General features: G+C 38.9%; 1 protein-coding gene across 10 annotated transcripts in view; it reads right to left on the bottom strand.

Annotated features, from left to right (window-relative positions):
* Hmbox1 (homeobox containing 1) overlaps window positions 1-12,840 on the bottom strand; it is a 132,951-nt gene that overhangs the window by 47,913 nt on the left and 72,198 nt on the right. For all 10 annotated transcript variants that reach the window (XM_057785656.1, XM_057785661.1, XM_057785664.1 and 7 more), the window contains exon 5: window positions 5,959-6,069. In XM_057785656.1, coding sequence (XP_057641639.1) covers window positions 5,959-6,069 — 111 coding nt within the window. The remainder of the gene's footprint in view (window positions 1-5,958; window positions 6,070-12,840) is intronic.

Raw genomic sequence — 12,840 nt, 5'->3', positions numbered from 1 at the left:
GGACAGACTCAGACATAAAAGACAACTAAAAAAGATACAGTGTGTTTAAAAAATGTATGTAGGTTTGGGAGAGAGAAAAAAGAATATACACAGTTATAAAAAGAAGTAAATGGTCTTAAAAATAAAACAAAATCTTTAAAGAGACAGTAAAATATAAAAGAATACAGACAAACATACATTAAAGGAGTAAAGAAAAATAAGCCACATAAAGATGGAATATACACAAGGAATAGGAATTATTTATATTACTGTGTTTTCTTTGAAATTGTTACTGCAGAGAGACATTTGATTCTGGTGGCTAAGTTAAACCAACATAAAGGTATCTTGACTTCAAAATTTGGGTCTAAGGATATGTTACTTTGTAAAAGATGCCCTGCTTTTGTTTCCACAGAAGATGAGAACCTATGGATTCCTTTCAGACTAATGTTGTTTGATGGAACAAGACCCCCCTGAATGGTCTCTGTGAACCCTAAAAAAACTTCACTCAAGAAATAGCACAAAGCAGTTTGGAGGAAACAACACATTCCCAAAATGATTGTTTATAAATGTTTGTTTTCATTTTAAGGGGGATAAGATATAGAAATGAATACTTTACATTGGTATGGACTTTAGTTTACTGATACAAATTTAAGGTTAATTTTGTTGTATGTGTATTTCTATTCTTGTTTAAGGTATTAAGTTTATAGAGCTCATTCAAAAATGTAATGTATAAGCCGGGCGGTGGTGGCGCACGCCTTTAATCCCAGCACTTGGGAGGCAGAGGCAGGCGGATCTCTGTGAGTTGGAGACCAGCCTGGTCTACAGAGCTAGTTCCAGGACAGGCTCCAAAACCACAGAGAAACCCTGTCTTGAAAAACAAAAACAAACAAACAAAAAAAAATGTAATGTATAATTAAAATTATAGATTAATAGTCATTTATAATAGTCAAACTTGTAGTCATGTTAGTTAGGTTTCCTAGATATACAGAGATAAATTTCAGTTAGATAGATAATCTTCAGCACTTAAAAGACCTACAGAATTGGCATTTAAAATGTTTTAAGAACTTAGACTTTTCTTGACAGTGAGACATGTCTGCTTCTGGCAACACTAATTACTTCTGAGAGGTTGATGGGCATTGAAGAAATTTGCTATGGAATTTGCCTTCTTAGCCATTTGGGTAAGAAACTGCTCTTGCCTGGACTGATTGATGGTATGACATATGAACTGGATATGCAGAAGACCCACAGAAAAGTGACTGCTGAGCTTTGCAAAAGATGGGATTGTCCTTCAGGGTTCCTGCTTCATGAAAGAGACTGTCAGACACTCTGCAGGACACAGAAGAAAGCAACTGATGGACTATGCCATTACAAGGCAGAACAGATCTTCAAATTTCCTGCTTCATGGAAAAGTCTGCTGGATACTATGGGCCTGTAGGCTGAAGATGGACGTCCCAATGTTCCAGAAGAACTTTGGGTGACTGTCCAGGCAGCAAGATGTCTCTTTGAATTCTAGAACTTTGGGGGTTGCTTACAATGAACTTCCTGTTTAGTTAGGTAATATATCCTTCTGAGGTCTTTGAAGAGTTGAAGACAGATAGTTATTAGATATAAAAAACTTTACACTCACAAAGATAGGATAGATGCTAGAATATTTTCCTTAATTTGCCAAATGTAAATGGATGAAATACTGTAACTATAATTCTTGCTTGATAATTGCTGTGTATATATAATTTTATTATGTTGAAGTTAAAACCTTCCTTTTCAATTAGAAAGTAAAGGGGAGATGATATGGGATGTCCTTCTGTATATGTGTTGCTTTTATTGGTTAATGAATAAAGCTGCTTTGGTCTATAGCAGGGCAAAATATAGCCAGGCTGGAAGGGATACAGAGAGTAGGTGGAGTCAGAGAGATGCCATGTAGCTGCTGAAGGAGGCAGATGCCATGAAGCTGCCCAAGAAGTAAGAGTTAACAAACCACAGGCCTTGAGGTAAAATATAAAATAACAGAAATGGGTTAATTTAAGATGTAAGAGCTAGCCAGTAAGAAGCCTGAGCTAATAGGCCAAACAGTGCAATTATTATAGTTTCTGTGTGATTATTTGGGTCTGAGCAGCCAGGAATGAACAAGCAGTTTTCTGCTTACAAAAACCACTTTTATAATTTACTATTAGATTTTAAGGTTTCTGTGAATGTTCTCCTGTAGATATGATTATCTTGTGTACCAGATTAGAATTGGACAAGCCCCTGTTAATCAGCTAGTAGAAGAAGGTCATTAGTACTCCATCCACGAAAAGGAAAATGGGTTCTCCCAAGTCTTTCTCATCTTCTCCCATGTCATACACACATTTCCTGGAGCTCTGGCGTGCTACATGTGCAGAATGGGTGTTTTCTTCTGATCTGACATGGACTTCATGTGTATTATGCACAAGCATCCCATCAGACTGTTTAATGTGAAGTCTGAAGGATCAGTATCTCAAGCCTGCAGGTGCCCCACAAACCCTGCCTGCCATAGTAATGGTTGATTCAGGCAAGAGAAGACTATGGAGCTTAATTTGAATAAAGGAATTTTTCTCACAGCAAACACACTGAATTTAAACTCCGTTCTTTAAGAAAACAGGCATTTTCTTGTAAATGTCATAAGAAACAATATAAAGTGAATGTGATTAGTTTCCATTAATTTGCTTTATTGAGAAGTCTTAGTAGGCTTTAGAATGTGCTAGGAAATTCTGATTATGGGTCTATTTATCTGATTATTACACTGCATCTATAGGTACTGGATTATCGGTCAAAATAACTCTATTTTTTCCTTGCTGAATTCATGTAAAAAGAACTTTGTAAAAAGAGTCCTTATAAAAATCCAAATGGAAAGACAAATATCATATGTACTCACAGATAAGTGGCTTTTGTCTAAAAGAAAAGGAAACCAGTCTACAATTCACAATCCCAAAGAACCTAGATAACAATGAGGACCCTAAGAGAGATATGCATGGATCCAATCTACATGGGAAGTAGAAAAAGACAAGATATCCTGAGTAAATTGGGAGCAGGGGGATTATGGGAGAGGGTAGAAGGGGGGAAGGAAGGGGAGCAGAGAAAAATGTATAACTCAATAAAATCAATAAAAAAAATTTTTTAAAAAAGAAAAAAAAACCCAAATGGATAGGAGGTTAGAAGGAGAACTTCACTCGAGGAATGCAACCAGAAGTTTTGTTAAGGTCAAGAGTAGGCGAAGAATCTACAAATACAGCTGTTTGTTTGCCAGATAATTCAGTATCAGAGAACAGAAAAGTCAGCTTTTCATTTTGTGGTTTGCCTTAATTTTACATTCTTCTCAGAATGCATGTGAGAACATAATGCTAGTTACATTTCTCCTGATGACCTGTCTGCTGGGCTGAGGATAGAGCGTGGTAACAGCAACCATCTGCTAATAAGCCTACCCATAGCTTATTTTCTCTAAACCTCTTCAGATAAGCTGTGGGACCACATCTCAGGAACTGAGCTCTTCTCTTGTTACTGGAATGTAAACAAATTGATTTTCACAACTCTTTTTCCCTCCCTCCTTCCATTACACATTATATGCATTTTCCAAACACAGACTACATGGTCTAAAATTCAGAAAGTCAAAGAAGGGTCACAGTTCAATGGTAAATGCCTGCCTTGCATGCACAAGGCCCTGGGTTCAATCCCAAGCATTGCAAAATAAACAAAGACCCAGAGGGTATATAAATATGTCTTTCTACTTCTCCCCTTATTACCAGTGCCCCTCTTCAGAACTCCTCTTATCAATTCCTAAGGGAGAATTCCCGACAAGTTCCATACTTAACAGACATCTAAACTGCCTGTGTGTGTGCATATTCTTTGAATACATATAATATTGTTTCGTATCTTACATTTTTAACTTCTGAATGATATTTCATTGCATGCAAATATAATTCAAACAAAACATACTAAAAAAGCCGGGCGGTGGTGGCGCACGCCTTTAATCCCAGCACTCGGGAGGCAGAGACAGGCGGATCTCTGTGAGTTCGAGACCAGCCTGGTCTACAAGAGCTAGTTCCAGGACAGGCTCCAAAACCACAGAGAAACCCTGTCTCAAAAAACCAAAAAAAAAAAAAAAAAAAAAACCATACTAAAAATAACTATACAGTCCTACGATGTTGTCCTGTAGAGAATTTAACCAGTTCTCAGTCAGATGATTCCAGTGTCTTGCAAAGATCAATGTGAGGTACTCCAAGCAACTATTTAATGGGCAGAGAGAAGAGAACCCATCTTAGGTACAACACTGTATTTAGAGATAACAGCAACTCTAAAGTACCCACAGAAGAAGAAATATCATCCTTTAAACAAAATCAAAGGCTACTTTAGCCAGGTAGTGGTGGCGCACACCTTTAATCCCAGACCTAGGATCTCTGTGAGCTGGAGGTCAGCCTAGTCTACAGAGCAAGTTTCAGAACAGCCAAAGCTACACAGAGAAACCCTGTCTTGAAAAGCACCCCCCCAAAGGTTTTTTTTGTTTGTTTGTTTGTTTTGTTTTCGAGACAAGGGTTCTCTGTAGCTTTGGTGCCCGTCCTGGAACTAGCTCTTGTAGACCAGGATGGCCTCGAACTCCCAGAGATCCGCCTGCCTCTGCCTCCCGAGTGCTGGGATTAAAGCCCCCAAAAGTTTATATCATTAAAAAATAAAAAGTTTAGGCAATTTAAGAGGCTAGAGAAGCATCCTAATTTGCTGACCTAAAACTGAAACTGGTTATTAAAAGACAGAGAGGGAGAAAACAGGTATTAAGCTATACAAGACACTTTCGTAACAGAGAGATGTGATAAAAGACTAAAACAATCGTGGAAATGTTCATTTTCTTAGGTACAATAATGGTGACTGTAGTTTTTATAGAAAACTACCCTGATTATTAGAACATGACACACAAATAAATCTTAAAAATTATTGGCAAATAGCAAAATGCTCATAATTTTTGTATCCAATAAGGTAACTAAATACCTTGCTGGTCTTTTAAAATGTCTGTGTATCTGTAACATTTCAAAAGAGAAAATGGGGGAGAATAGATTCTAGAAATTCTTTGTATAGATCGATACTTTCTGTTTTGCTTTGTCTTATCAGGGCATTTTGGGTTGAGAACGTAATTGTTGAGAAAAACTAACAAAATTTACTGTATACACACTATAAAAGTCACTTCTGTGCAGTGCTCTGTATCTGCAGCTCAGGGCTAGTACTGCAGAATGCAACACCTGGCCTGGTGTGCCTGCAGGCTTTATGCAGAGGACTGTAGAAGGCATCTCTATGGCAACATTGTACTTGAGATGAGGCTCACCACCATCACCTTTGCAACGTGCAGCCCAAGACAGCCACTCCCGTGACATCATATTTTTCTTGATCTATCACTTGTTAAAAGTATCTTGGGATTAAATGTTACCTATTCTTGGCAACTTCAGACAACAAGACTTTCATGATCTTTACCCTTAAGATTTCATCCTATTTTCCAGTCTAGTGCTGTTCCTGGGAGTAATATGAACCGCTTTTCCTTAAAATTCCACAGTGTATTTATTACCTAGGTCACAGGCATTAAAGACACAAAACCATTAGTAATGGTAAAGAATGAACTCAATAAAAATATTAAATACACACCAATTAACATAATGTTTTTCCAAAAATTGAAAAAAGGTCAGTTTTTTTGTGTTTATCCACAGCTGAAAAGAGAGCCAGCCACTGATACCATGACCATTCTTCCAAACTGTGCACAGAAAATCTCCTAATCAGGAAATCAAGAGGTGGCTGAGAGGAGGAGGTGAAGTGGCCTAGGAAACAGAAACCTAAACACAATGACAACCACGGTTTAGGTTTTATAGTTGCCTACTCACATAAAGAAAGACACTAAAGCATGAAACAGTTTCTCTAGACAAATTAGCACATGGATTCAATGAAATAATTAGATGCTTTTCATTTAGGCACATAAATAAAAATACTTACCAGGGTTTGTCTTCTCAAGTTGATACCATCGGTAAAATGCTCTTTTCTTCTGTTCACTCAGGTCTGATCCCTGCTGCAACAGCCAATGAGAGATCCGGCTCTGACTGATACCTACAGGGAAAGAAAACAGCTTTTGATGGGGCTCTGGAATCAGTCAAGTCAATGAGGGCTCTGCTGGTTTTAGTTCCTCAGTGGTGATTCTACATGACTGTGTAAGGAAGCGACAACTTGAGGAAACCCCTTAACACTACCCCGACCACCATGACAAGGACGTACGCAGAAATTATCTATAAGTCAAACATTATGTCAACAAAGACTTTAAAATATCTTCTAGAATTAATCTGCAAACTGAGTCCGTAACCATGAGATATCAAGATGATGCCCAAGTAACACTACTTGTCAGATCTACATTCTACATCTGTCTAAGAATGAGATACTCTAGCAGATACTGTGAGAGAAAAAAGATCTAGTCAGCAAGTTTTATTTCTCATTATTGACACTAATAAAAAGATTTAGAAGCTAGGAAGTGAAAGGTCATTGAACACACTGTCTTCAATAAGCTTTCGGGCTACTTGCTAATTCACTGAAGCATCTTAGACCCATCTCCATTAGTAGAGAGGAACAAGAGTTGGCAGACTTGTGAACTTGGGTTACAGCGTGACCTCTCAAGAAAGTTCAGTAGCTAAAAGCAGTTTCCAGATGACTTTCCTTCAAAACAACAAACTACCCAACAGTAGTTCTCTGCTATTCCTAAGAGCTTCTTGTCAGCGATTACTTAGAGGTGGATGATTTGCACATATGAAAGTCAAAAGAATGTTCCAAAACATTCAAGAATCACACACTCATTCTGGTCATTCTTAAAAATCCAATATACAACTATCAAAAATCAGAGAAATCTGGAGAGAGAGAGAGAGAGAGAGAGAAAGCATTTCCAAAAGATGGGTCGCAGTATTAGGAAGGTTGAGAGCCATTGCTCCAAAGGGTTAAGAAACCTACTGTGGCAACGGGACATGGCCAAACACCACTGTGCCAACAGCAGTCTAAAGCTATGGTGTTCAAGAGGATGCAGGGTTACCATGACATTATCAAATGTTAACTAAAAGCAAGACCTCAGGATTTTTCAGACACTTAACAACTCCTATTAGAAGATAGCTATTGAGAACATGGGAGGAGAAGCTAAAAGGAACATTATGAAGGAAAGTTCTCTGACTAAAAACTTTCACTTTTCATCTAAACATTTGTGTGTAGGTGTGTGTGTCCAGTGCACAAGGTCAGAGGACAACATGTGGAAGTCAGTTCTTTTCTATCACTGGGGTTTCAGGACTGAACAACATGGGGGTTGTCGGGCTTGGTATCAAGTACCTTCACCCAAAGAGTCATCTCACTCATCTACCATCTTTCTCTTCCAAAGGACAAGATTCTTTTTGAAAATGGTCTCAAGCAATCCCCAGAGATGGTTCCCTGTGAGAGAGAGTCCATGGGATGTCTGTTCTGGCAGCTAGTGCTGTTGATTATTCTGGACAATTAAATTAGCGGTGTTTGGCAATATTTTCAGCAAAATCTAGCTTCAGGCACTATGGTATCTTTTTTATACTACTCTTAAAATAAGCATGAAGAAAATGACTGGGCAGTGGTGGTGTATGCCTTTAACCCCAGCACTTGGGAGGCAGAGGCAGACAGAATTCTGTAAGCTCGAGGCCAGTCTAGTCTATGGAGTGAGTTCCAGGACAACCAGGGCTACAAAGAGAAACCCTGTCTCCATGAAATCAAAATCCATTTTCTTGCCAACCGAATAAAACCATTCCAACGGATTTCCTGCTGTTGTCGCATAGGTAAAAAACAGGGAAGCTAAAAAAAATTGTTAAGAAAAAGTATGAGATCTGTTAGCTTGCTCCAATATTAAATTTTCCTTGCATTAGAACACACACAGAATTAACCAAAGAGCTCACAAGGTAGGAGAACTAGTTCGTGCTGTGGCAAAGGTGGCAATAGTGCATCAAAAGGATAACAGTTACAATATACTTATTTTTATTACAAAATATTCCCATGCTTTTAAATTTTTTTTCTTTTCGTTTTTGGTAGTTTTTCAAGACAGGGTTTCTCTGTAGTTTTGGAGTCTGTCTTGGAACTAGCTCTTGTAGACCAGGCTGGCCTTGAACTCACAGAGATCCATCTCCCTCTGTCTCCCGAGTGCTGGGATTAAAAGTGTGCGCCACCACTGCCTGGCTAAATTTAATGTTTTTTAAAAGCTACAAAAAAAAAAAAACAAAAAAAAAACCCAAAACTAACTTAGCAACAATAAGCCATTATACTTAGTGTTAGTACAGCCACGGGAATCATATATGGCAGAGCTATTTTCAGAAACAAATTAACAATTTCCACGAAAGGTAAATTCTGGATATACAGCCCATAGAAATGAGTACTTATCCAGCATAAACATACTCAAAAGACATGCACCGGAAGCCTCAAAAATGAACATTACACATAGCAGCCCATGGTTCAAAAGCTGAGCAGCCATCAGCTGCAGAATGCAAATAACTATGATATCTGTGTCCTCTACTTCAGATGCCATAGCACAGGAAAAGGATAAACTACTATAGTGTATATGTACCCATGTGGACAGACCTCACAGAAACAAAGCTGCTTCCCAAACACCAGACACAAAAACCATACACTACACTATCTATAGGGATGCAAATACTGGTACCCATGTAGGAAAAGAAAGGTTGAGAATGAAAGTTTATGTGGCAGCCAGTGATGCTCTTTACTGATGTGGAAGGTAGGTGCCTGTACTTCATAAAAGTCATCAAGTTGTCACCTACTGAACATACTTAAATTTTAAAAAGATCCCCCAAAATTTCTGAAATTTAAAAAGTAGATAGAATATATTAATATGTAATATATGCTTGATACAAATCAGGAAGTACATACTTTTATGAAAATATAATCTTGTATGTTATGTACCACATTTATATCTATATAATCAAAAGCTTACAGGCACACACTATAAATCTAAAATTGTAAACTTTCCTACATTTCTACTTCTACAGCTTCCTTAATCTTTCTATAAATGTTACAATTTCTGGAATTTGACACTGAATATTATAGTTTCTTGTTGATTCTTTTAGAAATACTGTAATTAAAGTGAATGAAGACTTATAAAAAGGCCACTTTTGCCCTTTGTCTGCAATTCATGTGACTGACTTAAAAACATGTCACACAAGTTTCTCTCTTTGTAATTATGAATTTAATAAATCAAAGGGAGGGGCAAGTAATACAAGCTGTCCTCCTGACCCACCTCAGACTCAGACAACAATGTAGGAAATAAACCAGTACAGTCAGCCATTTCCAGAAGGGGCACTGCAAACAGACAGCTAAACAGCAAAGGTCACACTTGAAAATGATTTTTCTCAAGGACTGGTTTGAAAGCTCGGTGGGACTTGGCATTCAGGTCCCAGCAGCTTCTCTTCACTGCCTGTCAGCTCTGCTACTTCCCTTGGGAGAAAAATTCCCTAACACTCCCTTCCCTGCTGTAGAAGAAAATCTCTGTAGAAGTTTCAGCTCTTCAAAATCCTCTTTTCTACTTCTGGTAGGGCAGAAGTAAAAACAAATTTACATATAACTTATTATATCCAAAGGAGGTGGAAACAGTCTTGAGGTCCCATTCACATTACCTTCTGAACTTCAGCTGTATTGGCTGCTTCCAGGTGCTTAAACACCCACTCCCTTCCACTAGGGGGCTCTCAACCATAACCCAGTCTCCTAAAACTTAATGCTGCACCCTACCATTCCATGTTTTGTGTCCTGCCAAATTTATGGAATATGACACTACTGGCCATTCATATCATCATCCTTGGAATGAGGGATGCAGCTCCTCCAGAAAAGAGCATCTCTTTGACTTCAGGTGCTATGCTAGCTCCCTACACATCAGTGGTCCCTGGTATTCCACATTTAAGCTACTGCCTTTGACCAAACTATCAACAAAAATGACTTAAAATGTAAATGCAAGAAACTCTCGGGGCACAGTCTGTTCTTGAAAACCACCAGCTAGGCAGTCTCAATGAGAACTTCTCATAGATCGACACAGTAGCCTAACTCATTCTCCACACCACTCATCTACTTGTCTTCCTGAATGAGTTAGCTCAGTTTTACCTACTCCCTTCTTGAACTCTTAAATTTTTGCCAAATCTCCTCCTTCTAGTCATCATTCCTGCATTTTGGAATCTTAACCTGGACAACTGAAAGAACTAATGACATAGGTCACCCCAGAACCACAAAATGTAAAATCCTCATGAATGTTCCTCTTAAACTAGACCACTGCACATCCCTCAGCAATTTTCTATTGCAGAACTGCTACCATTTCTCTAATTCACTTTCACAATGCAATCAGATGTTTAAATATATTTTGTTATATTTGAGTTAGAGTCTCATTAGATAGCCCAGGCTGGCCTGGAAGTTACTGTGTCTCAAGCCTGTCCCACTTAACCCTACTGAGTGATAGATTATATAAGTGAGTGTCACTACCAAGCTCCTGATTCAATTTCTAAGCAAAACACGATTCTCTATAAAAACTCAAGTGTGTTGAACACACAGAGGAAAACAGTTCTTTCCTACCACTTTCTTACTTTCTACCTTAGAGTCATCCTTGTTTATTTGGTATGAATGTGTAAGACTTTCTCAATACGTGTAACATAAACTTATGCATACATATAGTTTTAAAGAGCATACAATTTACGATGCTACACATACCTTTGCCCCATGTCTTGGAATTTTCTCCATCTTCTACACTATACGTTTAACCCTCATGTAACCCAGGTGACAGCAATCTCATAAGCCCTCTTGCTATGTTTTGTATGGACTTCTTTCAGTTGTATTATCTTTTGTTGTTTGGACTGATTGGAGACAGTGTCTAACTCTGTAGCCTCGGTTGGCTTTGAACAGTTGGTAATCTTTCTGCCTCTGCCTCCTGAGTGCTGGGATTAGGGCATGAGCCACCATGACCAGTTTTGGGGTCACTTTTTATTGACAATTTTTAAAAAAGACTTATTTCTATTGTGTGTATGAATGATGTGTATCCACAAATGTGCTTGGTGCCCATGGAAGCTAAAAGAGGGTGTCACATTCAATTTTTACGCTTAAGCTTAAATAACCTGGCTAAGCTGCTCCTGTATTTCTGACCTATATTGCTGTCTGGAATACTAAAGGCTTATGTCTCAAGATGCTAATAAATTCTGGGATAAAGGTTTATGCAGCAATAGATGATTAAGACAAACACTTTGGCTCTGTGACCTTGTTTTCACTGTGACCTTCACACCAACTTCTGACCTGCAGTCAGCATCTTCATACCGTCCTGACCCAGACTTCCCACTGTTGCTTACTCAGGCCTAGGTTTAACTGGATTTGAGATTTTTCTCATCTCCCAGTTTTCCAATTCCAAAACCCTGTATGTCTGTTATAAACTGAGGTATATTCTACAAAGAAAACAAATATCTATGTATACAGTGAGTTTTGAGAAATGTGTGTGTGATCATGGTGGGACTGAAAATACAGATTTCTTCTTGCCTCTTCTTGGTTCTGTGTTCCACTCAATTTAAAAATTTCACCTTAACTCTTGGTGGCCACAGTCTCACCACGGAGTCTTACCAGTACAAGCTGATTGGTGCTGTATTAGCCTGGCCTTATTGGCTTGAGTGTCTGTGCCCCAGTTTCATATGTGGAGGACATTGTTACAGGGATAAAATTGGAGTTACTGTTCTTTAGGATCTGTTCAGGTAAAGTCAGTGGAAATAGTATAGCAAGAATCTCTACCATGACAAGCCTCTGTGAAAGGAAAGAAAGCGAGACAGCTTTTAGAAAAGCACTGACCGCCGGGCGGTGGTGGCGCACGCCTTTAATCCCAGCACTTGGGAGGCAGAGGCAGGCAGATCTCTGTGAGTTCGAGACCAGCCTGGTCTACAAGAGCTAGTTCCAGGACAGGCTCCAAAACCACAGAGAAACCCTGTCTCGAAAAACAAAACAAAAAAAAAGCACTGACCGCCATTCTCAAAGCCACCCTTTCCAAAGCTGTGCAAATTACCGAAGGCTTTACTGTGCAGGTTTGGTTCTTAGCACCTACAAGACAGCTCACCATCATCTTTAACTCTTCTAGCCTCCACGGGCACCAGGCACACACCACTCCCACACACAATGGAAGTAAGCAAGTCTTAAAAACAGAACAAACAAACAAACCCACTGTCATTAAAAGGTAACCTGGAAGCTGGCCGAGGTGACTCATGCAGTAATCCCAACACCCAGGAGACAGTGGCAGAAGGATTACCAAGTGTTCAAAGCCAACCAAGACCACAGAGTGAGACGCGTCTCCAATCAATCAAAAACCAAAGAACAGCACAACGTAATAAAACACAATTCAAGAACAGAAAAGTGTCCATGCAGAAACTGAGACGATGGACTCATTTCACAAAGATTTATACCAACGTTTTTAAATATATGAAGAGAAATAAACGTCAAAAGAACAACAGGAAAGGATGAGAAAAATGTCTTACCCTACAAAAGCTATCAAGAGAGACAATAATTATATGGAAGAACCAGACAGAAATTTTGGAGTTTAAAAGTATAAATGAAAAGTTCACTGGTAAGGTTCCACAGCAAACAGGAAGTAGTGGAGGTGATTGGCTCAGCACTGCAAAGGTCAACTGAGATGACATTATGGGGAACAGGAGACGGGAACGAGCACCTGGAGCAAAGCCGCACAGACATACACATGCCCAATACACACGAGACGCTTAGGATGCACAAAAGTTGATAAAGAACACTGAGAAAATAATGACTCAAATCACTGAAAACTGGATGAAAAACCTTAACATTTTAAAGGCAGCCAGTGAT

Source organism: Chionomys nivalis, chromosome 12, assembly GCF_950005125.1.
Source record: "Chionomys nivalis chromosome 12, mChiNiv1.1, whole genome shotgun sequence".
NCBI classification, from domain to species: Eukaryota; Metazoa; Chordata; class Mammalia; order Rodentia; family Cricetidae; genus Chionomys; species Chionomys nivalis.
This window is presented reverse-complemented; position numbering and strand designations above follow the sequence as displayed.